The sequence below is a fragment of the Podarcis melisellensis genome, assembly GCF_964234715.1.
Source record: "Podarcis melisellensis genome assembly, chromosome: 6".
Lineage (NCBI taxonomy): Eukaryota > Metazoa > Chordata > Lepidosauria > Squamata > Lacertidae > Podarcis > Podarcis melisellensis.
In genome coordinates this window covers 64,183,894-64,211,180 of record NC_138538.1, presented here as the reverse complement: position 1 = coordinate 64,211,180, position 27,287 = coordinate 64,183,894, and the positions used below count along the sequence as shown (strand labels likewise).

Sequence of the window (27,287 nt, the reverse complement as noted above, 5' to 3'; positions counted from 1 at the left end):
CAGGCCCTTTTCAGACCTTTCTAGCAATTGGGTGCCTTTGATTAACCACTATGCCGAGTTTCAGCAGTGACTTAGGTCATAATCCTTGCTTGCAAGCTCCTCTGAAAGCAATTACTATACAATCCATTACTTGGATCCTAATTTTAACTCTGTGAGTGGAACAGAAGGCCACACGGAGGATACATGTAGCAAACACAACTTAAATATGAAAGGTTATGGAGGGAAAAGCCACGCTGCAAGCCCACGCTGCTCACAGCAGACTAAGCAACTCACTGTGCCCAAGAGCTAACACAGACAAATCCTGGTATGGCAAGCCAGAGGGGCCAAACACTACCATGCATGTTTGCAGAATGGAGTTTCTCCAGCCTCACCCTTCCCTCCGCAGCTCCCTGCACCCACTGAACATCTGCTCCTCAAAACCCATGGGACCTTGAGGGATAGTGTGGGATATTGAATGGTGGACCACTAATGGAGGTGATGCAAGCCTTCCCTCAGGAAAGCATTCCACAATCCTGGAAGCTCAACTACTCACCTGCCTCTAGGCATCTCAAGTGCTCACCTCAGGTGGTGGTGGAAGAAACAAAGAGCAGGGTCCCCTAGTACTGATCTAACTGGTTAGGGGGTTATATGGAAAGGCTGTGCCTTAAGGTAAGGAGGCCCACTCATTCATTCATGGCAGGGATAGGGAACCTGTGGTTCTCTAGATGTTGCTCCCAGCAGCCCCACTAAGCATGGCCAGTGTTCAAGGATGATGGGATTTGTGTGGTCCAGGAACACCCAGCGGACCACAGGTTCCCCACCCCCTGATTCATGGAGTAACAATAAGGTTAAGGTCATGCCACCACAGACAGTAGTTGAATTTGGAGCTCTCTCACTTACCATTCCAGAGCTGGGTCAGTGGTGGCAGCCATGGAGGGTGGGGGAATGTAACCTTTGAATTGTGTTTGTGTGTGTGTGTGTATGTGATATTAAGTGATACTATCTCAAGTTACTTTTCTCTTCCCAATTACACAAAGAGTTGGTTGAGTTCAGTGTTCAGATACACAAGAGATCCGTGACTGTGCCCAAAAACTTCAAGGCATTCATGCAAGGCTACATCTATCAGAACAAAGCTGATACTCAGTTGGGTTAAAAAGTGGCTGTTGGTTTTTAAATGTCCTAGGGAAAAAATAATAACCTGACTTGAGTTCTGTGCTTTTGAAAACAGATCCCCCCATCCCTCCACTTGGTCTGCCTTCAGTGAATTTGCTTGCATAAACCTTGAAGAGTCTTTTGAAAATATATATGTATTTTTTTTAAAAAAAAATCATTAGCCATGATTCCAGGACACTGACACTCTTTTCTCAAAGAGCAGAAAGGAGCTGTGTTACTAAGACAGGACTTTGCAGAAACTTAATTAGTCTTTGGGGATATTATTTACTTCACAAGATGGGGAAGAAAACAAAGGTCTGTCACCAGCTAACACAGCTGAACTCCATAGCTGCATTCATAGCTTCTGGGTTCGATTAAAGATTCTCTCTCTTTTCTTCTTTTTTATGCTTTCAAGGTCTCTTTTGCGGAACTTGACAGGATAATAGAATCAGATTTGTTGAATTCCGCTAAACTGTAAAGTAACGTGTCATCAGCTTCACTTACTTCTCAAATATTTTTCTGTGGTGGAGCTCATTAATCTATCCCTGCTCTCACATAAAACCATGAAACCAAAAGGGCAACTCAATCAGTTATCCAAGTGACAGGAAGTTAAACATTTAGCATGACTGCATACTATGACTGGCCACTGTCAGCAAAGGGCAGACAGCCTGCGGAAAGCCTGTCTTTCCACCCTTGGATGCAGAGTGCAGATCCCCTAAGAGATTACAACTTTTTAGCTTAGAGAAAAGGTGAATAAGAGGTGTATACAACCATGGAAGGTGTGGAGAAAGTAGAGAGAGAAAAGTTTGCCCTCCCTCACTCATAATATTAGGGCCAGGCCATGTAATGAAGCAGAAAAAGGCTACAAGATTCAGGACAAAGGAAAGCACTTATTCACACAGTGTGAAGCTAAACTATGGAATTCGCTCTCACAAGAGGTAGGGATGATGGCCCCCAGTTTGGATGGCTTTAAGAGAGGAGGAGGCAAATTCATGGAGGAAAAGGCTATCAGTAGCTACTAGCCAGAATGGCTGTGTTCTCCCTCCACTGCCAGAGGCATTCGGCCTAGGATACTAGTTGCTTCTATGATGCTCAGGTTCTGCTTGTCCCCAGGGGCATCTGGTGAGCAACAATGAGAACTGGGTGCTGGACTAGATGGGCCTGATCCAGCAGGGCTGATCCTGTGTTCTTATGATGCAAATTTCATTCTTCTAGATATGTTAAAAAAGACAAAATGTTTTAGGCAGAGACAAATGCATGTGGAGGAGGTGCCAAACTGGGTTTCTGACTCAGGTGAAATGAAGCCTTGTTTAACCCCTGTTTAGGTCTCCAAACATGCCCCCCCCCCAATTCCTTCCCATTTTAGTCATCAGCAAGAGGATATAAAAGCTCGGTTCTGAAATTTCCTGCTTGAGCAAAACCAAATCAGCTCAGTGAATTATCCTGTTGCTCCATGAGCAACTGCTTCTCCTAATTATTGTTGTTGCTGTTTAAATTATTACCCACCTTTCAGCATAAGGTCCTAAGATAGATTACAATTTTTTTTAATACAGTATTAAAATACAGTTTAAAACAATTGACAGTCGCAAGAATAGGGTGGGACCATTCTGAACATGCCTGATTGACACACGACTTCCGACACACACATAGTTTTCGGTCCTGGAAGGGGTGGAATGGGCTGACATTTGACTGCTGACGCGCACAATGACTCAGAACACACACACAACCTGTGCAAATGGGGAATTGCCTGTATATCTCATGTGTCAGAGGTGTTTCTTCTGCCTACAGCAAAAACTGCATAATGAAGATGCCAGGCACGCCTCTCTGGGGAGGGAATGCTACAACTTGTTAGGCCCAGTCATTCTGAGTTTCCTTACAAAGGGGACTAGTGTGAAGAGGGGACATTTAGACCAAAAGCAGCCTATGACTGCATGAAGAATTGTTGGAGGTTGAAAAACCTGGGTGTGCAAATCTTGAAATACATTGGCTCTACCTGTCATTGGCTCCTGGCCTCTCTGCCTTTCCAATGGTCACTAGCTGCCATTATGTGCATGCCGAAAGGTCTTGCACACACCAAAAGCTGCTCTCTCTCTAGATTCTGAGCCAAGCTTTCATCCCCAGCTTAAGTTCCCACAGCATTCTTTGGAACACTGTAGCGTTATGAACAGAAAGGACTGCATTTACAAGGCGAGCATTGAGCAGGTAATTTCATGCCTCCTTAACTTTGTGTGTGGGTGAGAAGGCAAAAGTAGATGTGTGTGTACCTTGCTACTTTGGGTAGCTAAAACGGGGGTGGAGGGTGTGGAAAAAATGCACTGCAATGGATGTTAGCACATAGCGCAGAATCCCTCTCTCAATTTGTATGTTTTAAAAAATTAAAGCCTCAAGAAACTATTGTCATTAGAAAGCTAGGTCATTAATCATCCCAGTGTGTTGTATAATTGAAAAAAACACTGAATCTGCAGAAACCATCTTCATTTTACTTTACATTTTGCCTGTGGGCAACTCTTTTAATGTTCTATTTATAGGACTGGAGTTAGTTAATTTGTATTGCACGGAATTTGAGGGGGGAAACTGTTCTGTAACCCTTTGGGTTATACAGGAACCCATTTCAGCAAGCTAATGAGCTTGGGTGGCGCACTGAGATGAACATTAAATTACAGTAGCAGGGAGGCTGCTGTGATAACTACTTTTCTCGCCCTCTTGGGTATCTATAGTGTAACCTAAATGTGTCACTCGCTCATTCTTTTCATGCAAATCTATTATATGCTGCAGTACAAAGGAGGAATGTGGTATAAGATCCTTCTAACATTTCCATAACCTGCTTGTTTCCAGCTCACTCTTGTTGATCTTTCTTTTAACTGGTGAGCATTGGAAGGGTGCAAGTGGAACATTTAACCAAAGGAGTGAGGAGTATTGCTATTTGTATGGAGTACTGCTATTTGGGTTTCCTGCCACTCCATTCCATTTCCCCTGGTTTTCTTTTTCCTTCCCTCTAATACTTATCCAGCATTTGGTGCCTACTGAACATGCTCATTCTTCACTAAGCTGTTTTTCGGGTCCAACCCTTTGGAGCAACCCCAAAGATCCGTTATACTTCTGAAAACCTTACAAACCATTTTACCAGGACTTTTAGAACTAAGTTCGGGAAATAATCAACTACACATTTTTCTAGTGCTGTTGTAGATTGTGTTGCCAGAGTGACACTTAAGATGCTGAAGCACGCAGATTGTGTTTTGTCCCCTCCAAGAAATAAAGAGACTACTTTTGTTTCTGTGTTGCTTTCAGGTGACATTTCTACTAGGTGCTAGTAGTTGTCCAAACAGCCGATTATTTAAGTACCAGGCAACTCTTAGAACCCCATGGGCCAAGGAAGGATCCTTCCTTCCTTCCTTCCTTCCTTCCTTCCTTCCTTCCTTCCTTCCTTCCTTCCTTCCTTCCTTCCTTCCATTTGCATTCTTACCTTTGTGACCAGACAGCATAAGTTCTTGCATTCAAGGCATATTCCAGCTCAAAACGGCTCCGTAAAGCAGCAACATGGCTGCGCCCAGGGCATCCTCGAGCAACCAGGCAATCCGAGGAAGAGGAAGGAGAAAGAGAACCACTGCTGTTGCTAGAGGCTGGTGACATCAGCTGGAATTAACAGAGAGAACACTGTCAATACCCACTTATGAGAACTGTGAAATCTTGCCAGAAAAGCTGAAAGCAGCAGAACTCACCATATGCAATATCTCACAAGTAACTTTGCTCCAGTCCCCAGCTATTTCTACTGCTCTCAACATGTTAGGTTTCAGAAATTGTTGCCAAGAGGATGCTAAACATTGTCACCTGTACAAAGCATTCTGTTATGTTTTCTGTTCAGGGGACTGAACATGTACTCTTGCATGTATATGCTGTTCCAAGGGTTGGCCAAAGAGAGACCCTTCAACTATCCTCCAACCCCACTGGAAGATGGCAGCCTTCCCGGACCCACCACAGTTGTGCCATGTGGCAAACGTTGCTCCTTGGACCCTAAGGAGTTATTCCAACTCCCATCAGCCCCAGCTAGCATAGGCAATGTTCAGGGATGGCAGGAGTTTTAGTTCAACAACTTCTAGAAGGTTTTCTTACATTAATGAGGAAACAGGCAGGTGCAAATCAACAATTTGTTCTGGTTTGAACAAGCCCAGAGAGTATCTTCACATCTTATTTCATGTGGCCAACAAAGATCCTAAAATGTTAGCCTCCCTTTATGACAGCACTTGCTCCTTCAAACTTCACCACTCTGTTGCTCTGATGATGGACGCGATGTGTTTTAGCCAGCTAAGTATTGCTCTTCTTTCTGAAGCTTACATGGGCTCACACCCCAGATTTAATCTCATATAAACTGCTGACTATGTATCACAGGAGCTAGTTAGGTCTCCTCTGAGACAGCACAGTTACTTGTGATACACTGCTTCAGGCTGTCAACAAAACAAAACACACATGTACACACACACTTTCTTAGAGGCACTTCCACCTACACACAATGTATCATGCTGTAGTTGGAGCTTGAAAAATGAAATAGATGATGGGAGTCACTGCTCTGACCCTTTGTCTCAAGAGTGGTGATATACTTTGATAGGAGGGGAAAGGAAATGGGGAACTTTCCCCACATGTGCAGCCCTAGTTGCCAAGATCAAGCATGTTGTCTATTTCATCAGCTATCCTCTCGGTTGAAAGCCAAAAGGACTGGGATATTTTTTTAGCCATAGACTGAAGTTAAGTTCCACTGACTCAGCTGATTGCTTTAGAAAATACTTGATCTGGTATTTTCTCCCTTCAACACTGTGAAATTTACCTTTTCTGAGGGATGAAGCCACAGGACTCAAAGCAAGGAAAGGATTGGCAGGAAGAAGCCCCAGAATTTGTTTTTAAACTGCAGGGTACAGCCTTGGACATGTGAAAACTTAGAGCATTGGAGAGCAGTGAACCTTTGGGCATGATTTTTCTTTAACCACAGTCCTTGCCCAAACCAGTGGTGCACTTGGGGCTTACCACACTTTGAAATAATGCACAATGCCACATTAATGTTCTTATGGGAAGGGGACCCTCTCAAGTTCAGAATGTAATTCCTTGCATTTGGCATTAGACAGCACCAGGAGAGGATTTCAAGGATGTTTCAGAGCTTGTTTCTTAATGGTGAGTGTCATGAAAGTTGCTGCAGTATCATCCCTGGCCACTAAGGTGAAGTGAGAAGCCCTAGATCACATAGGATGACCTGTGGCCATTGTACACCCATCAACCACATGGTCTGAGGCTCCTCATGAAAGCTAATAAAACTAGTTCAGTAATATTCGGATTCATTCACATTCTGATCTGAAAAAATATGCTGAAAGCAAAGGCATTAGGATGTTGTATGCTAAACCCAAATGCTAGACTGTAAGCCCTTGTAAGCAGGAAAAGTTGATCTTGCTTGCGCTAATTAACTTCTGCTAATCACATTATGTTGAGTAAGCTCATTTAGCAAGGACCTTTGGTATGATCTGGAGGCTCAGCTCTTACAAAACTTTTCTTGCATGCCCTAATTGCCAATAACCCTATAACACCAATGCAGACATTTACCCTTCGCACCATTTCAGTTTGTAAAGTTTAGAAGAAGAAAATGCAAAACTAAAGCAAGTAGTGTAAGGGTGGTAGTTTGACCCATTTTGTGACATCATGGATAGGAGCTGGTTGCTCTGGTTTAGAGATGCTGCAGGACAAGTGAAACATGGTTCCAGATACCTGTTTTCTGCATTGTTTCTCTTTATGGCAAAATGGGAAACAGACAAGCAACCATTTTCTCCAGGGAGCCAAAGGTAGACATTGTAGCTTATGAAGTGCACACTCAAAATTTCACATACAAAGCTGCCTAATGCCAAGGGCTGAATTAGACATTACATGAAATTTCAGTGGTGGGTGGGTGGCAGGGGAGGGGCTGGGGGAGGGGAAGTTAAATAGCAGATGTGGGAACAAAGATATATATGATTGTGCACAGTATGGGAATTGTATTTATTTATACATATATAGCCCACTTTTCTTCCATCATGGAACCCCAACCTGAGTTCATGTGGTTCCCCAGCTGCCCTTCTTCCAGGCACTGTCCAGACCCTCACCTGCAAGGTGGGCATCTTGTGTGCCTTCAATTCATACCTTGGGACCAATGATGTTTCCCCCATGCCACCTTTAACTCTCATTGCTTGTTTCTATGAATGGAGACGAATGAGGACTTCTAACTTTAGGCTCTATTTTTTATGGTGTGATGTCTCTGTTCCTTCAATATTTAAATGGCATTCGTTTCCTGCATCTCCTTCCTATCTCATAGCTAAGATCGCAGTGGAGCACATCAGCTTGAGAATGCCAGGCACCATATCTTGCAATATTTCTGGAGTTCCTTCTGTGAGCAACCAGCCCAGCCATTATCACACTCGCTCATAACCATGCATTCATGTTGCTTACCAACTGTGACATGTTCTGCCATTACCTCAATATTGCACAGGCACTCTTCTAATTTGGAGACCACTTCAGAAAATTCAGGCCTTCCCTGCAAATATATAAGGACAGAACAACAATATAAGTACAAAGAAAATTGAGTCTGTTTTGGTGAAGATAGGGGGAAAAAACCACTTCCAGCCATACACTTCCAATTACTAAAAGGTACTGGCTTGGATCCTAAGGCAAGTTAACTTAAGGAACCCTACAACCATGCTGGAGGGTTGGTGAGTCTCTCTAAGGAATATGGGGCAGGGTCATAGTACAAAGGCACTGAGGGCTGTGATAAAAAGCTTTGCCTCCATGAACTTCCTTAACTTGGTATCTAAGCTGAACTGTAGGTAACAGATGAGCCATACTGAATGCTTCTTACCATTCCATTTCTTACCATTCTGTGTCTTTTCCTTGCCTCCCACAACTCTTTGAAAAGAGGACCTTCTCAGATGGATGAAATTACAGCTTCAAGGTTTAGGGATCCAGCACCTCAACCCGCCCCCCTAAAGTGAAGCTATCACTTGTAACAACTTAAGCAGCATGTATGATGCTTATAAAAACACAGACTAATTTAAGGGCCAAATTAGACAGGGTGCTAAATGTGTTTCTTATAAATGAAAACAAAAATGAAAGAATCACAATTGTTTTCCAACCCTGTAGACTGCATCAACACCTGACTTTTAAACAAGTGTAATTCTTTGAAAAGTGATGGGTTCACTGCTTAATTACAATTAAGTCATGAATAACAATATTAATGGGTTCACTGCTTCACTGCTTAATTACAATTAAGTCATGAATAACAATATTAAAAAGTCAGGGCCAAGATATGTGTGTGTGCGTGTGTGTGTATACAGATATATGTACATGTACCCTTTTTTCATCCCTTTTAGGTGCATTGCTCAGTCTGCTTGCTATGATGATTCAGTTAACCGCATCATGCCCTCCTTCATGCGTGGTATGCTCTGAAGATATTACTCTGTGTCAAGGATTAACATATATACTAGGTAACTAAGTAAGACACTTACAGAGAACTGATATTTATTCTATACTGTAAGCTCACACAGCACAGCTGTAATTGTATTGACTGCTTCTTGTGCCTGCTGCTGCGAGGTAAACTTTCAGAGAGCTAGCCTTTCACATTTTGACTGGAGAGTGATAGCATTGTTTCATTTCTCTTTGCCTAGAGGCCTTATCCAAACTATTCCAAGCCCTTCAGAGGTAATTGAAAACCTTTGTTACTGAGAACAGAGTCATTTCACTCAGCCAAACGCTTTAAGAAAAACAAAATAGATCATTTTAATAAGTTTTATCCACATTTTGTGCAAAGTTCAAGCTGTCCACTGGCTGAATGAGCTATCAATTGCCTTCTAACCCTGCCAAGGAACCCTTCAGCATTAGCAAGATTAAGTGATGTACCAATGATACAGATTAGCATCATAAAGTGCATTATAATTCTGAAAGAAAGTATGCTTTTTCTTCTCTTGGTGTTAAATGAGCTGTGGAAATGCTAACAAGATACAATGCCTGTGTTCATTATGTATTGCTTGTTTAAGTCAACAATTTAATAAGACACCTGATTAACAAATTTAAAGCAAAGTGCTGCTGATTCTTAGGGAAGGAAAATTTGCTTATTGCCATCAGCAGAAAAAAAATCCTAACCTAATAGTTATTAAAATAATATAAAATGACCCACAAAATCAATAATCCTTTTCCCTGGCTATACTGTTCCCATTTGGCATATGAGGAAGAAAAAATTAAGGGACCCAAATGTGATGCCAAATGTAAATAAATGCAGTATCTTCCTGGGTTTTGTGATGATCTCCTTTGCTGCCATCCTACTCCCATAACAAATATGCCAGTGAAAGTCTCTCTTCCTAGAAAAGCTTTGAAGCATTGGCTCTACATTAAGCTCGTAGCTAAATACTCAGTAGGTGTTTAATGGGAGATTCAAGGTACAGGTGGTATTTAGGCCTTGTCCTCAAGCTGGGAAGGCATGTGAGGAGATGCTGAAGGTTCGTCCCTGAGTAAAGCAACCTCTCTGTCAGGGATGGGGACCTCCAGATGTTGTTGGACTCAAACTACCTTCAGTCCCAGCTAGCATGGCCCAAGATCAGGGGTGGCGAGAACTGCAACCAAAATTCATTTGGAAAGTTACAGCCCCCCTCCCCCCGCTGTATGTCTCCCTCAGCCATGTCTTAGGGGAGCATGGAAGGCTATGAAACCAAGGCAGGACATGGTCAGAACAACTGTTTTCAAAGTCATTTTGGGCCGAAAACAGGGAGGATGGTGCATGCCTATGTTAAACATTCCTCAAATGCCTTAGCATGTGTAAATGTACTTAACGCATGAGTCAGCTTATCTGTGTGCAGAGCTGATGGCCTGGACAGGGTAGCTAGCAGTGGCACGCTAACTCCTCTAAACACAAACCGACTCAAGTGTTAAATGCATTTATACCTGATGGTGATTCATGGGACACTTACACAGGCAAGTGCTTTGCCCACAGTCGCCATCGAGTCTACTTTGGCTTTTAATGAGAGGCTAATTTGGCTGTGAGGATAGTAGAGGCCCAATGATTTTAAACTCTAATCAAAATCAATACAAATTAAGCTCCCACTTTGCAAGATGAATTCCCTGACTTTGAAGGCTGTTCTACGTGGAAGAATTGATGCCAATTTAATTAAACCACATTGTAATTGAAAGCTGTGTGAAAGTCGGTGGTTTCCAGGGAATAATGGGAGTGTTTCTTTGCTTGCTGCTCAATGCCCATGTGTTCTCATTCAAAGTTGTGCTTCGGAGGTAGTCAAAAGCAATGTCAAAAGAACTCCATTCCGTTTCAAGTGGGAATGCTATGATACATATAAAGTCATATATAATTGTTTCAATTAATGAGGATCAAGATTGCGTCACATAGGCCATAGTTATTTTAGGAAGAATCTCTGAATAGTCACAGAAGTCATTTAAAAGGGTAATGTTAAACTTCTGGGCTACATTTCATAACCAATTTTGATATTAGGCCATTGATATTAGGCTTTCAAGAGCAAGCGCATTCGGCATTTGCAGAAGAAAGATTGGACAGAGCCTTGTAGGAACTAAGCTGAAATAAGGAAGGATAGATCTACAATAGTGGGATTTGCTGAGTACAACTATTTCAAAATCAAGTTTATCGTTCAGTCCATGGGTCAGAGGAAGGGTCAGGCAAGGTCGGGATGACAGGCAGGTACATCAAGGAAACGAGTAACTCAAATGAGGTGAATACGCACAAAACGACTCACACTACGCAGAGACGTACTTAGGGGGTGGGAGGCACTGGGCACCACACGGAAGGGGGAGGCACTTACCACAGGGCCTGTAGAGCACCCGAGCCATGTGTCTCTCATGGGAGTGATACAGTGGTTTAGGCATCTGCAGGCTCTGCCGCCCTACAGATGATGGGGAGGCTGCTGCAAGGCTCCATGCAGAGTGGCCTACCCTGGCTCACCCCGCCCAATGGTTGGCTTGCCCTGCTCCCAAGGGTGGCTAGCCCCAGCCCTGGGCGCAGGGTGTGCGTGCTGCCCTGGGTGCTCAAGCAGCTAGCTACACCACTGCACTAGCCTAGGATTAAGTTATGGAAGACTTGGATGGGGACTAGTGAGATGAGATGAAATTTCTGGAGGGAAGGGAATAGAACCAAAGCACGAAGAGGAATTTAACCCTATGTAGCCCAAGGAAGAGTCCATAGCAAAAGGCTAATGAACCTATTGCTAGCTGCTTCCTGTTAAAAGTCCTAAAAGGCAGCTGAAAGGCTGGTGCTTGAAGAGTTTTAGCACAGCTGGGTGCTGCCAAACTTATGGACTCTGCTCAAAACGTGCAAAAACTGAGAAGCTTTCTGTTATTTGGTTTTTCATTTCAGCGAGAAATTAAAATTGCAAATCTCACAAAGTGTTAAAAACAATAAATTAGAGCTTTTGGTGTTTTTAAGTAATTGATGGCCTGCAGGCAACAACTTGTAGTGTACTTCTGCATTGGGGGGGGGGGAATACTGATTAGCCCTCTAGCCAATTGCCTCAAATCGTCATTTTAAACCTTTGTGCTGGATTGAATGTTAAGATCAGGTTACATTGTTAACAGTTGTCACAAGCATACCTGTGCTGGTATTGCAAGTTATAGAATCCGGCAGTTAAACTACAGTGGTACCTCGCAAGACGAATGCCTCGCAAGACAAAAAACTCGCTAGACGAAAGGTTTTTCCGTTTTCGATTTGCCTCGCAAGACGAATTTCCCCTATGGGCTTGCTTCGCAAGACGAAAACGTCTCGCGACGTCTAAAAACAAAGACATGTTTTGTTTATAAAGTTAATTTATTTTCCCTTCAGTTTTTGAACTGCTCTTTACAGTATGTGTGACTTTAAAGAGCAGTTAATAAACTGTTGTTGTACCAAATTTGGCTTTGTTTAGACCTTTTTTGACCATAGGAACGCATTAATTGATTTTCAATGCATTCCTATGGGATTTCGTGCTTCGCAAGACGAAAAATTCGCTAGACGACAAAAATTGCGGAACGAATTAATTTCGTCTTGCGGGGCACCACTGTATTTCATTTGCAAGTAATCCAGCAGTACTTAACTACCCTTGTGCCTTTGCTATTTTAAAGCCTGTGTTACTTTGCTCTGTGACAAATGTATCACCATATCTGTTTTAACATTGGCAGATGCAACGTAAGCACACTTTCGCAACCATTCTGCCTCATTCAATTAGTACACGCATGCTAATATGCTGAAGTGGCGGCGCAGTAGCCAGCGTTGTCATGATAACCCATAATAACATCAACTTTTATCTTGCGAAAAGTGCTACTTGTTTAATGGCGGCTCTGTAGTCTTCCGTCAGTCATTTTAGCAACTGTATGATACGTAAGCTAAGACTGGGCTAATCTCTATCATATAGAGGGACCTGATTAAAAGCAATACATACCACAGCAGGGGGTCTGCATTCAGATGCCTTAATGAGAGCCCTATGGGAAATCCTCGAAGGCATCAATAAGAAAACAGACCCCCTGTCAAGTTTATTACAACCGCCCGAGGCAAAATAATCCATATTGTAAAGGGAAAACAACAAATGACTTCCCAGCACAGATAAACATTAGCATCAGTAAATTGGTGAGGTAGCTCAAATGACAGTCGCTACTCAGGGGACGCCCTTGCTGGTAATAGCAGGAGTGCATCAGGTCAGGATTGAGGCACGGTGGCTGAGCAGCATGTGGGAAGCTTGCCTGCTCGGCATGCTTATGTTAAAGTGCTGTTCGTTTCTCACTTCCATTAGAAAGGTGGAGAGGCGGGGAAAGTCTTTTTGCATATTACAACATAAAAACCATTGTGATAAGCAATGCATTAACTTTGACATCTAGTGGAACAGATGGTTTTCTGTTTCTTGAACAAATCTGTCACACAGGAGCACAGTAAACCCCCCACCCCCAAAAAAAATATTAATATACTGGTAACGACAAGAGTGTTGTATGAAGCTTTTGATGAATTTAAGCTACTGTCTGAGTGAGCATGGTGCTGGGAGAGGGCAAGCTGGCAGTGACTTAATCCAGGCAGGACAGGGAGATTGATGATGGCAGTCAGCTGAGAGAGGCAGCTTGGAGTGCTGGCATAACACATATCCATGCCGCTCCAGTTAAGGGAAGCAGTCCACTCTTTCCATCATCTTTGTCTGACTTGGATATATTATTATTAGATTCTGGGCTGTTTTGCTATGAGTTTTTTCATTGGTGCTTTCCATTCATAGGCTGCATCCAGGATGCAAGCAGCATGCTCCAGATGGGGTTTTGATGGCAATGCACCTCTGCAGCGATGTATACCTTCCAGCCACTTGGTGCAGAATTGTGCTGTCAGTTTATGAAGCCATTAAAGCTCTACCCTCCACAGCCAGAGTGAAAGATCACACGGAATGCCAGATATTACATGTATAGCATGCTTATTGCATTCACTAGATACAATGCGGCAAAATAATGAAACAGAAAAGGAGTGGAGCCCTGCCTTTCTATTCTGAAGCATGAAATAAGGACAACGCATAAAAATATCTTCCTACTTAATGTTGAATTTGGGGCCCTGTGATGCAGATCCACTTGGGATCTGTTCCAGGGGTTAGCACACTTTTGCCTTAGGGATGAGCAGCCTTGGATAGCCTTTATGAACTGCCCCCAAGTACCGTATTTTTCTCTCTATAAGACACACTTTTTCCCTTCTAAAAAGTAAGGGGAAATGTGTGTGCGTCTTATGGAGCGAATGCAGGCTGCGCGGCTAAGCCAGAAGCTAGAATAGGGAGAGGGAGTGTTTTGCAGCGCTCCCTCTCGCTGTTCTAGCTTCTGGCTTAGCTGTGCAAAGCCTCCGCAGGGCAGCGGGATGAAGGCACCCCGCAGGACACGGGGATGAAGGCTCCCCGTGCCCTGCAGAGGCTTCGCGCGAAGCTAGACCAGCTAGAGGGAGTGCTGTGCAGCACTCCCTCTAGCTATTCTGGCTTTTGGATAGGCCCCCAAAGCCTCCATAGGGCAGCGGGATGAAGGCTCCCTGCTGCCCTGCGGAGGCTTCGTGTGTGGCTCTGTCCCTTCCCACATTTCCCCCCAAAAACCCCAAGAGCCGCGCTCCCTTTTAAGAGTGCGCGGATCTTGCAGGAGATGGGGGAAGGGACAGAGGGCAGCCTCTTCCGGGCAGGGGGAGCCTTCATCCCGCTGCCCAGGAGAGGCTTCAGCGGCTATCCCAGAAGCCAGATCCCTCTTGCTGTTCTGGCTTCTGGGATTCAGAATGTTTTTTTTTCTTGTTTTCCTCCCCCCAAAACTAGGTGTGTCTTATCGTCTGGTGCGTCCTATAGAGCGAAAAATACGGTAAGTTTCTCTTTCAACAGGATAGAGGTAATTAACTACATGCTCCTTTTCCTCCCCCCCTTTAGAAATGATAAAATATTGCTTTAAAAAGTGATATTTGATTGTAAAAGCAGGTTGCTCAAATGACCTATCACACTGTATTTCATCACTGACCTAAGTTGTCTTCTAATGCTCTCTCTGACTCACACACACACACACACACACCCTATATCCATAGATATAGATGATATAGATACATCAGCAACCAGACTGTTGATGGGGACAAACTATTCCCTCTACATGACTCCAGTGTTCAAAAGCTTGCACTGGTTGCCCATATGTTACAAGGCCAGGTTCAAGGCACTTGTATTCATTTGCAAAGTCCTTAACAACTTGAGTCTAAGATAGCTCGAGGAATGCAAGATTCTTGATATCCCTGTCCAACCACTGAGGTCTTCAGGGGAGTTACTCCTAGTGGCCCCCCATGACTCAGATGTATGGATGCATTCAATATTGTGGGCCCCATTTCATGGAATTCCCTTCCAGTTGAGGTCAGGCAACTTGAATTTCCAGTGCCTACTAAAGACACGTTTATTCCAGCAAGAATTTTAACTCAATTCTGAATTTATATTTTTAACTGGTTTTTTATTTTCATTGCACGCCCCTAGATAATGATTGTAATTAAGCAGCACATAAACTGTCAAAACAAATAAATAAAATTTATCAAAGCAATACTTTGTATCAATAAATTGTATATCAAGAATGCTAGTAGGTATTTTGTAAATTAGAATGGAAAGTTTTCTCTTTTAACAAATGAAAAATAACTTTTGATTCATAACCCCGTTAATATGAGTTGCTTAAAATCCAAGCAAAGATTACGAGGAGCAAGGCTGCACCTCTATAGACACTTAACTATATTTCTATTCCTTTCATATAGCTGTTCCTGCATCCACAAAAGCTTTGATTGTTACTGATGGAAGTATCACTTCAGTAGAAGGGTTTAACCTGTCCTTCCTGTTCAATGCAACTTTACTAAGACTCAGCGCTAATGGGATTACAACCATTAGAGATGATGCTTTTCTTGGACTTAGAACCCTGAAGACTTTACTTCTGGACCAGAACCAAATATCAAGCTCTTCTATCACGTACAGCACATTTCATGAACTTCAAAAGCTGCAAGTGCTAGTGTTAAGCAACAACATTTTGAGCCGCATTCGTGGAATTTGGTTTATGAGCACAAAGGATCTTATTAGACTCCACTTAAATGGGAATCAACTAATGAGCATCACAGGGGAAAGCTTTGAGATGGCAAAGCTTGGCAAACTCAGGATCCTAGATTTGTCAAACAATTTCATTAGCTCCATTGAAAAGAGAGCCTTCCACGGCCTCGCCCAACTGATGGAAATTGACCTTTCAAGGAACAGGCTAGCCATTATTCCTGACACCTTTTCCTCTCTCGCTCAATTAAGTCTTCTAAGCTTAGACCAGAACTCGTGGAACTGCACATGCAAACTTCACGACCTAGCCTCCTTTCTAAGGAAATACGTCAATTCTTCATCAAGGATGCTCAGAAACGCTGATAATGTGAGTTGCAGAGCTTCTGAAAACCCATCAGTGACCAATCTGCTTGAGCTCACGGAGGTCAACTGTAAGTCTGCACTTAAACACCCTCCTGGTATTTTAGAAAACAGGAGGAGGAACTACGGACGAGATGTTGCACTGGTTGCTGTTTTTTCCTTTCTAGGTAATGGCACTCCCACCCCTTGCCAGCATATTTGTCACCTGATCTATTCCGAGATCCTCCTTTTTTATGAAAAAATAATCATGAAATCATAGTCATGGAGAACCTGATAACCAGCCAATCCCACACCTTGTCCTAAGTAAGATCTCCTGTGTATTAGCTATCTTCTAGAGTCCAGGGTTTCCCAAACTTGGGTCTCTAGCTGTTTTTGAACTACAATTCCCATCTTCTTTGACCACTGGTCCTGCTAGCTAGGGATGATAGGAATTGTAGTCCCCAAACAGCTGGAGACCTAGCTGGTGGTCCTTGAAGTATTGTGTTCCTGAGCCATTTAAGGCTTTATAGGTCGAAATCAAAGTGTAACATGGTCGGGGGGCTACCAGAGCAATTGCCCGAGGCACATTTTTAGGGACAAGCCTCTGCAGCTGGTGCCGCAACTGGAGGTGCTCCCCATTCTGTCTCATGTGAGCAGCATGCTGAACAGGAGCTGGGAGAGGACAGGCTCTTGCATCCCTTGGCCATACAGCATCCCCTGCCGGCAGAGATGGGCAGATGGTGAGACTCACAGCGGTGGCAGTGAGGAAGGCACACACCCATGTCCCACCACTGCTCCCCTGCTCTTTCTGGCAGCAGCAGTAGCACTGCATGGAGGCACCAGTTAAGGGGCACAATACTTTCCTTGCCCTGCATGCTGGCAACCCACGCTACACCACTGGACAAAACCAGCACTTTGAATTGGGCTCACAAGCTAATTGGCAGCCAGTCAGGCCAGGACCGGTGTAATATGCTCAAACCGTCTTGCTCCAGTGAGCAACTTGGCTGCCAAATTCTTCACCAGCTGAAGTTTCCAAACCATCTTCAGATGCAGCTCCTATGTAAAATGCATTGCAGTAATCTGAACTAGAGGTTACTAGAGAATAGACGACAGAAGTTAGGCTATTCTTGTCCAGATAGGGGCACAGCTGGGCCACTAGCTGAAGCTGATGGAAGGCGCTGCACACCATTAAGGCCCCCTGAGCCTCAAGACACAGCTTCAAGGATGGCACCATTCATATTGCTCAGTCGTGTGCCTCCTTTTGTCTTTTTAAAAATGAGTGCTTCTTCTTGTGTTCCAAGGCCTGGGACTCTTAGAAATGAGAACCTGGACTCAGAGGGCAATTAGTTTCTTCCTTGCCTGCAGCAACATGCAAACTACTGTTCTTCCTTTCAGAATATGCCTTACACTTATTCTGCTTACTGTTAGTCCCAGAAATTATTTATTTATCTTGGAATGGTGGCTCCATTGCACTTTTGCGATGACCCTGAGTTATCTTCAACCAACAATACATTGTCCTTCTGACAGAAACATATAAAAATATATCTTGGAGTTGAAAGTCTCGCCCGGAGCTATACCACTGCCTGAAGCTATACCACCTCAGGCTGTGATCTCATTTCATTTCACAAGCGAAGAAATGTTAGGCACAGGTTGTAAGTGGAAGGGAGACTGCCAAGATGAAAACAAGACAGGGAGGCTGCTGGATGAATTGATAAGTGATATTTCTCCTCTGGTGCCAAAGAGAACCAGTTACTCTACTAGCTTCTTATTTGGAATGCCAAAGCAGTTCGAGATACAACCAGCCTGAATTTCCCTAGACAGTTAAAATGCCCTCAAATTTTTCTTCTCGCTGCTTGGGCTGCTTCCTTCACAGCCTACATTACTGAAAAACATATACTGTGTCTAATGGGTTTCAAAAGGTTCACATAACCTCGTGACATGGCTCAATGTATATAGCAGGTGTGAGGATACTCTGCCCCACAGGCCTAAGGTCCTGCACAGGCCCCAACTTGGCCCACAAGACCATGTTCCTCAAACCATGTCAACCTGCCCCACGTGATGTGACTACAAAAATGTGGCTACAAATAAACAACTGGGAGCTAACCTTTAAGCTTTCGTTATTCCTCTGCAAGTGAGGCTTAATGACAGTGCCAATCAGCTGACTAGTGCTGTCAATGAACCCTATTGTATAGGAATGCCTGATTTTCCCATGTGGGTGGCAACTGCCATGGCATTGTGGTACAGAGGACAGAACGTTATGTCTGGCCCCCAGGAATCTGGATTCCAATCCCACCTCAGTTTATGATTTTTAATTCTCAGGATCTGAAGAATACTCTCCAAAATTCAGTCTGTTCTTTTTTCTTTTTTTAAAAAAAGCACAAACCAAAAATTTATCCTCATTCAATAATAGTCTTTATTCTAAATGAATTTTATTTTGTATTTGTGCAGAGCCTCATAGACAAAGCCCAAGTCTAGGGTTTATTTTGTGGTCTGCAGAACTGCTGGGATGGGATGACATTGAGGAGGAATTTAGACTTCCCAGGACCGCTGTAAACAAAGTCATAATTGGACAAATCTGGACAAAAAAGTTGTTGAGCTTTCTTTAGTCTGCTGACATGACTTACATCCAGATTTTCCCAGACATTTTAAAAAAGCCATTTTCCTTTGCGATCTAAATATGTCCTCCATTAGACTGCAGCCAAGCATGTTAATTAGCATTCCCATAGAAACAAAATTTCACAAAAATTACAAAATATTACAATTTTTTTAAATGTGGACATTTACTTCAAAAGCCATATTCTTAAAACTAATCAGCATCTCTCAATGTTTTTGTTTTTGTTTTGCAGATGTCAAATATGAAATGTCATAAGCTGTCAACTGCTAAGTCAAATATCAGATACTGAAGTCAAATTTCAAACCCAAATGTCAAAAACTGACATCCAAAACGCCATTATCATATACCGTAATCAATAATTTTTTTTGCTAATTATTCTGCTACCTAACGAGCATTCAATGTCAATATCTGAAAGAAAGAATTATGAGAATATTGGGGAGTAATTTTTTTCTGCTATAATTTGCAACTACTTGAGAAGGCAAGATAAATGTGACTGGATTGCTCTTATGCACACAGAGCGATAAGACAAAAATATAAAGGGGAGATCGTAATCAGATCAGGGCCACTGTGTTCTGTGCTGTCCACCTGAACAAGTTTTCTGATCTAAATTGCCTTCCACGCAACTACTATTAGTTTCATGAAGCAAAACATATAGGTATAGTTCTTAAATGAACAAACTTCCTTTAACTTCCCTTCTGGAGACTTAACCTCCTTTCATTGGATGTTGGCAGACAATAGTTCATGAACTAAAAATGGCCTGAGTCCTATCAGACTTTTCTGCAATGCAGTTACTGTCATTTCAAAGATAAAGCTTCCATCTACAACTATTTACTTTCATTCAATGAAAGTATTTCTATATCACCATATCATAAAATGTCAGGCCGGTGTACAACAATATAATACCACTAAAAAAAAGAGACAAATAATCATTAAAGCATCTGGCTAATCAATTTTAAACATCTGCAAATGCCTGTTGGCATAAAAAGGTCTTCAAGAGGTACTTTTTCTCTTTTAAGGAGATCTCAGATGTATCTCCAATCATTACAAATGCATTTGCTCCTTGAATAATTGCTGCGGATGACACAGAATGATAGAATTATATAGATAAAAATGTGTGGGGATTTAATTGGATTCCTGTTCTACCCCCTCCTCTGCTACATTTTAATAATCTCATATAGCAGGATTATCCCTTTAGTGGTTTTGTTTTATTATGTTCTGATGTGTATGTTTAATGTCTAATGAGCTCTACCTTAATTTACCTGATTTCATCTTTGATAAACCTTGTATTTGTCACAGGAGGTGTTGGTCTCACCTGCCTAGTTTTAGCCCTCTTTAACAGGAAGTTTCAACACGGCAAAGCAAATGAACACTCATCAGGAAACTGCTGTTGCAGAACCCTAGATGAATCCCAGTGTGGTCATGAGCCAAGAAATTACCTCACTAAGGGATACTGTAACTGCCACTTAACTCGGGAAAATGAAATAAAGGTCATGTCCATGTTGGGGTCTGGCAGGGAAACGCCACTTTTAAAGGAAAATAGCCATCAAGCAACAGTAAAGGCAGAGTCTAAGTGCACAGGCCTAAAAATGCCACTCAGAAGCATTCAAAAGGAGAATGAACAGATGAAAAATGACCATTTCTTGTGCCTTAACTGTAGACTGCTACAGTCTTATCCTCCAGAGTCTTCTGGGAATGCAGCTGTGCCTAATGAAGCAGATGGACTGTGCCAAAAACAATTCCAAAGGAGAGTTAGAAGCCCAGACAACTTTGGGCAGTGGGAGGAAGACACACAGGCGACAAGATCTGAGGACCATCACAAACTGAATCAAGGTGAGCTCTTTTTCCTGGGAACTGGACATCGCTTCTGTTTTGACTGATGATTCCCCAGTCGCTCCCTCTCATGAAGAGTTATCACAGATCAATAGAAGCACGCCTCGCTGCTTCCATAATATTAGAACAAGAAAGGCCACAGGTGTGATGATTTCCCATGCCAATGTGCCCTGTCTGAGGTTTGGGGAATGAGAACTAAGCCCACTGTTAGCTCCTGATACATTATAGCCTTCCTGTTCTAAGGTTACTATAGCAGTGAGGGGGAGAGCTATGGGGCTGTGGCAATGATATTGTACCTGCTGAGAAAGAAGAACAAACTCATGGGGCAGTGCAAGGATCTTCCTCGATCCTGCCTTCATGTTGGCATCCAATGTACATCTTAGGAAGGCACTTGGAGATGAAGTATCAGAAGGAGGTGGAAAATTCTGGAGTATATGAGTAGGAAAATAGGAAACTGCCTTAAAGGGAGCCCATACCCTCCATTTCTCTGATGAAAATAGGGACACCCTATTCCATCTGATTGGGTTGCCCCAGCCACTCTGGATGGCTTCCAACACATATAAAAACATAATAAAGCATTAAACATTAAGAAACCTCCCTATACAGGGCTGCTCTCAGGTGTCTTCTAAAGGTTGTATAGTTACTCATCTCCTTGGCTTGGGGGTTGCATAACTCCAACATTTCTCCGATGAAAATAGGGATGTCCTACCATACCCTCCAACATTTCTCTGATGAAAATAGAGATGTCCTAAGGAAAAGTGGGACATTCCAGGATCAAATAAAAAACTGGGATGGCTTCTGTAAATCCAGGTCTGTCCCTGGAAAATAGGGACACTTGAAGGGCCTTTAGACCATTGGTCTATCTAGTTCAGTACTGTCTACACTGACTGGCAGTGACTCTCCAAGGTTTCAGGCAAGGAATCCTTCTCATCCCTACCTGGAGATGCCAGGGATCAAACCTGCTGGCAAATGCTCTTTCAATAAACTACAGTCATTCCCAGATGGGTAGAGAAGGGTGCCGTTGAAGTATAAGATAGGATGAAGTCACTCAGGAAGAGCATGTAGAAAGGTGTTAGCAGAGGGTTAAGGTTAGAGCCCTAAGATACCCCAGCTAAGGAGGGAAACACTGAAAGAGAGATTAGAAGAGAATCAACTGAGGTCAGAATTGCACAGAACTATGGCAAAAAGGGATGCGGGTGGCACTGTGGGTTAAACCACAGAGCCTAGGACTTGCCGATCAGAAGATCAGCGGTTCGAATCCCTGTGACGGGGTGAGCTCCCATTGCTCAGTCCCTGCTCCTGCCAACCTAGCAGTTCGAAAGCACGTCAAAGTGCAAGTAGATAAATAGGAACTGCTCCGGCAGGAAGGTACCGTATTTTTCGCCCCATAGGACACACTTTTCCCCCTCCAAAAATGAAGGGGAAATGTGTGTGCGTCCTATGGGGCGAATGCAGGCTTTCGCTGAAGCCTGGAGAGCGAGAGGCATTGGTGCGCACCAACCCCTCTTGCTCTCCAGGCTTCAGGAAGCTATCCGCAAGCCTTGCAAGCCCGGTGGGAGTTCCCGCGGGCTCACAAGGCTTGCAGGCAGCAGCCTGCAGCCCGAAGCACGGGAGCCCTCCAGAGGGCTCCCCGTGCTTCCGACGGGTGTCCGCAAGCCTTGCGACTGGACCTAATGGTCAGGGGTCCCTTTACCTTTACCTATGGCAAAAAAAAGAAGCCAAGCCAAGCAGAATGATCAGCTGTATCAAAAGCAGCAGTAAAGTCAAAGAGGAAGAAGACTGAGCTGAGATCATTTGGGAGAAGCAAGAATATGGTGATTGTGAAGATGGCATGCTCAGTGGAATGAAGAGGGTTGAAGCCTGGCTGGAAGTGGTGGGTGCGGGAATGTTCAAAAGGAATAGGGAAAAAGTGGAAACGGTGAGGGTCAGCAGCATGAGCCAAGAGTTCAGAAAGGAAATTGGCTAATAGTTTGAGAGAAAGCGTTTTGTTTGACTGTACCAGGAAAAGAACCAGAAAGGAGGGGGGAGAGGAAAAAATCTAAAGGCGGGATAAAGGCAGGGTAGATAGTAACCAGAAACGGGGAAGCGAGGGGAGCAAGAGGGGGCATATAAGAATAGCAGAGTGGCTTTCATCAAGTGAAATGCAACAAAGGAAAGTGTTGTGCAGGAGGAAGGCTGGGAAATGAGGGGAAGGGAAGCAGAGAAAGATCAGAGAATGTGGTTTCAATGTTAGTATTACAGTGCTAAATAAATAATTGCACAGTCAACACAAGAGCTTCAATTTGGATATTTAGAAATTATGGTGTTGACAGAATTATCTTGCAGAAGCATACATACATGACTGATTGACTGTATAGTTCTATACAGAGAACAAGAACAAAGTTGTCTTAATATCAGTCATTATTCAGTTCATTTTTAAAAAAATGGCCACTCCAAAAGAATACATTAGCCATTGCTTTGCAATGTAAAAATGTTTTGCTGAGCCTGAGACATTAGATAGTTGTTTTGCATTTTCCCATAAGCAGGGAAGCCCTCTTCTTTTTGGCACCCCCGATGTAGGTGTTCCAAACATCTGTTTAGCCAGTGTAAGAGAACTCCTCTGCATGTGCTAAGTTTCAACGTTTGCTGTTTTACAGGAATCAGAAGTGACACATTCTGTGGAAGACATTCAAGAGCTGCGTGTGTTTTGGCAAAAGAAGGGCTTGGAAAACATTTAGCAAACAAGTCGTGTCTGTCTGTATCCAAAACTGAGGAGGATGAGGACTGCTTAAAGCCTTACAGGCTGAGGCAAAGGCATTTTATTACAGCCTCGTCATCAGCACCTGACACACCAGAGGAATCCAAGGACCACTGCGTGAAAGAAGCAACATTAGGAAGCCATGGATGGCGACAGGATGATCCATGTGGATCGTTAGAAAGGAGCAAAAATATTTCTCCGCAGCTAGACAACTTCCTTATCTGTAAATACATAGGCTGTGATAAATATCGCAACTACCCGACAGAAAAGAAACAGAACCATGGCAAAAATGTGAAGTTGGATGAAGGACAGAGTGAAGTTAAGAGCAAAAGAGCAGGCAGTTCCTGTATGACTGATGAAGAGATGTCGTTATCGCCAGCAATCAAGAGAATGTATCAGCCCAAGAGTGTTAGCTTTTATGTACCTGACCTGACAACAATAAAGAGGGTGGATGTGACAAGTGGCTTAAGTGGGGTGAGATCCCCAGAGAACAAAGGACAAGGCAAGAATATTCAAGGAAACCTCACCCCTGCTCTGGGAAGGAGATTGCACTGTGATTCAAGAGCAAAAAATGGAGAAAGGAAACCATCTCCCACTTCTGCAGGACCTGGGGAAAAACTGATTGGGTTCATCCAGAAGCATAAAATGAAAACTAAAAGCCGGGATTCTCTAACTGTGAAGTTAAATTTACATCCTTTTAGAAAAGCAAGAATCCAGCCTGAAGAGCTGCTCCCCAAAGAAAACAAAGAACAGTGCCCAAGTTGTCGACAGGCAAAATTGCCACATGCTTCCACGAGGGAAGACAGAAGAAGGAGAACAAAAACAAAATCAGAATCAGAATATTCTGTGGCTGCCCAAAAGATCTCAGAGTGCAGCAAAGATATTATTTATTCTAGAGAATCTGTTGGGAAAGTGCCTGAAGAAAATGGTACAGATGCTGTTACAGTCATCTCTTGTCCTTCTAAGAGTGTTTCTCACATGACAATTGCTGAGGGTACTTCACCCGCCAAGCTTTTACAAGCTCAAAGTTGCACCAGGAGCTCATCTCTATTCTCACCAAATGGAACTTCAAGGATGACTGTTTCAGCTATTGCTGTTTCACCCAACCATTCACTGAGTGTTTTGCAGAATGAAGCAAATAACATTCCAGCACCAGTGAATTCTAAAGAGCTTAGTGAAGATATTACAGAAACTGCAGTCCTGGCCTTTCACCAGAGTTCTTTGATGATGGCAGCACAGGAAAAAGACCACAGTCTTTCTCAAGCTCTCTTTATTGAAAGAGAAGGGCTCAATTTGCAAAATGCCACCAAAGATGATAATATGCAGTTTCAGCAAATTGCTGAGAATATAATGCAAGGCAGGAATCCGAAGCAGTTCCAAAAACAACAAGATAAAAGCTTAACAGTGGAAGATGGACTGGAAGGGCACAAAAGGGCTATAGAGACTGAATCTGCACAAAGAAATCTAGTTGCTGTGGAGTCCCATAGCTTTGGTGAAATTCCACCATCAAGTAGACACCAAATTCCGACAGAAAAGGACATAAATAGATTCAAATCTCCAGTTCAGTTCAGCAGCACACTTTCTAAATCTCAGGCCGCTGGGTGTATAACCACCAAACAACTTCAAATGCCAGCTAGAACTAATGACATGGAAGTATATGGAACAAAATCACAGCACCAGAGAGCAGATTTCAAAGCAGAAAGCAACAGTGAGTCAACGAAAATGTTTATCCCAGATACACTCATGGTCTCAGCGGGCCTAAAAGAGGAAGGAGTGCAAACTGGGAATGAGTGGGAGAATAACAAATGCAAAACGTTTCATAAAAATGTTGTCAAAGTGACCATTATCTCTAACACATCAAACGTCCCCACTTCCCCTGAAACTGGAAACACACATCTGGAGAGCAACATCAATCTTGAAATGAACAATAAGGTGCATATGGATAATGAGAGTGATTTGCAAGAAGCTCCAAACAATCAACTTGATGAAGGTAGCAGTGATTATAAAGAAGGTAAAATGCCACCAGAAACACGTCAAGAGCATCCTTTGTTATCAAAGCTTAAAGACGTCAGTTATGAGGAACAAACTGAGATGCCTTCACTTCCTTACAAGACACATAAAGCCGAAATCTCTGTCTCCAAACCTACATTGTCTCCCACATCTGCTGATTGTGATAAAGAATTGCCTTCGCAGGCAGAACAAAGCAAAGCAAATATTTCAAAAAACATTTATCCTTCCTTAGTTCTCTTCAAAGACAAAAAACCCTTTTCAATATGAAAAGCTAGACTTTCTAACCCAGGACTGAAACTTTCAGACCAATATAGGATGGGGAAAAACAAGGAGCTCTTGAGCTGTGAAAGCCAAAGCAGAATGCAGAATAAAAAAGAGTATGCAATTACTGAACAGAATTGTGCTTATAAGTTACAGTTAAGAAGGCATTGCATATTTTGTATAAAGTTTTCTTACAATAGAATAACTGCTTTTTTAAATAAAACAACAACTAGGATCTGCCACCCCTGCTCACATTACGCATCAACCCCCTCCACCAAACCCTCAGCCCCCTTGCCAACCTGACCCATCCCTTTCCCCCTCACCCCAATCCCCAAATCCCATAACAGCTCCTTCAAGTGTCCATATTCTCAGAGCTTTTTTCAAGTCCTCCATGTTGTCACAGCTCCCTCAACATGCCCCCACAACATTCTCACAGCTTCTGTGTCCCTCCATCCCTGCTTTATTCAAACATCTGTTGTTGTTTGAAAATGCCCTTTTAAAGACTGCCTTCCCATTTGCTTCCCTCACCTGCCCTGACTTCCAGCAAATCCAGGCTTGCGCTAAAACAGTACAAATTATCCAATGGAGGGTGCGAGCTCTGACTTCATGCAAATCAAGATTGTGATGCAGCATGACAGATCCTCCAATGGGGGCTGCACAATGACAGTGTTACTTTTTATGTATGCATTTTTAATAAAATGGATTAGATATAGAGTCACTATATATACCTTTTAGGAGGGTAGAATTTGATAGAGGTATCGTTTTGCTATATGTAGAAACGGACAAAGGGTTTTCAAAAGCCTATCCCCCTGCTAAATACTGTTATAGATCAAAACTTGAGGGGCAAACCCAAATTTGGAGAGACTGTTGCTCAATATGTTAATTCTTCACCCCACTGCCTAGATGAATATGAATCTGCAATAAGACATCTGTGCATCCTCAGCTTAGGGATATTTCTCCATTAAAATTCTCCTCTACTAACCAAGCAGGATTGTTGGTCTGATAGTATATTACTAAGGTTGCTTCCACACATGCCCCTAGGTTCTCTGGAATGGCTGCCTTCTGTTCACTCACTTTTTATGAAGAACCTAGATAACATCCAGATAACATTACCATGCCACTGCAGACCAGTGTTTTTTATATTCTCCTTCCGTATTTTTTAGAGCTGATTTTTTTAAAATAAAAAAGACACAGTTGCAGGACCCAGTGTGGTCAAGTGAAGCACCACTGAGCCTTTTAAGAAGGCAGAAAGCAACAATATCCTGTAAGAACCCTTCTGGGGAATTGCTTACAGCATCTTCAAAGATGAGCTTCTGTTCCTGGCTCTGTGTGTGTGTGTGTGTGTGTGTGTGTGTGTGTGAGAGAGAGAGAGAGAGAGAGAGAGAGAGAGAGAGAGAGAGAGAGAGAGAGTATGATGATGTGGAAGCTGAGCAAACAGCTGGCTCCTTAGTCTGCTCCTTCTGTGCCCAGAACAGCAACAGGAAAGGAGGCCTGTCTCACACTTTGAACTGGGACTGGCTAGTTTCCACCACAGAAGAAGCATTTTTGGTGCTTATGGCTTGTGCACCAGCAACATGCCATATCGAGTCACAAAATGGTGGCGGTGATGGGGGATAAATATTGGGAACAACTGACTGGCTTGTTTACCAGCATGAACTCTTTATATCTGTATTACATTTGTATCCCAATTTTCCTTCAAGGAGCTCAAGGCGGCATACATGGTTCTCCCCCTCTCCACATTAATCTCTGTGACATAAGTTAGGCTGAGAGCTGGTGATGGGCCCAAGGTCACCCACTCAGTAGGCTTTGTGGCTAAGCAGGGATG

At 43.1% G+C, this 27,287-nt stretch overlaps 2 protein-coding genes across 2 annotated transcripts in view; one reads left to right on the top strand and one right to left on the bottom strand.

The window, feature by feature from the left end:
• The window catches only part of LOC309371715 (serine/threonine-protein kinase TNNI3K), a 136,218-nt gene that overhangs the window by 9,013 nt on the left and 99,918 nt on the right, over window positions 1–27,287 (bottom strand). Inside the window, exons 23-24 of the mRNA XM_081914640.1 lie at window positions 7,616–7,675; window positions 4,595–4,764 (exon numbers count right to left, since the gene is read on the bottom strand). Of these exons, the coding sequence (XP_081770766.1) occupies window positions 4,595–4,764; window positions 7,616–7,675 (230 nt within the window). The remainder of the gene's footprint in view (window positions 1–4,594; window positions 4,765–7,615; window positions 7,676–27,287) is intronic.
• Window positions 7,837–25,468, top strand: LRRC53 (leucine rich repeat containing 53; the record flags this gene model as incomplete). The annotated part of the gene is made up of 6 exons (XM_081915465.1): window positions 7,837–7,850; window positions 8,508–8,572; window positions 15,392–16,198; window positions 18,143–18,248; window positions 19,868–20,454; window positions 23,091–25,468. 6 exons carry the CDS (start codon window positions 7,837–7,839, stop codon window positions 25,466–25,468), a joined length of 3,957 nt encoding a protein of 1,318 aa, XP_081771591.1.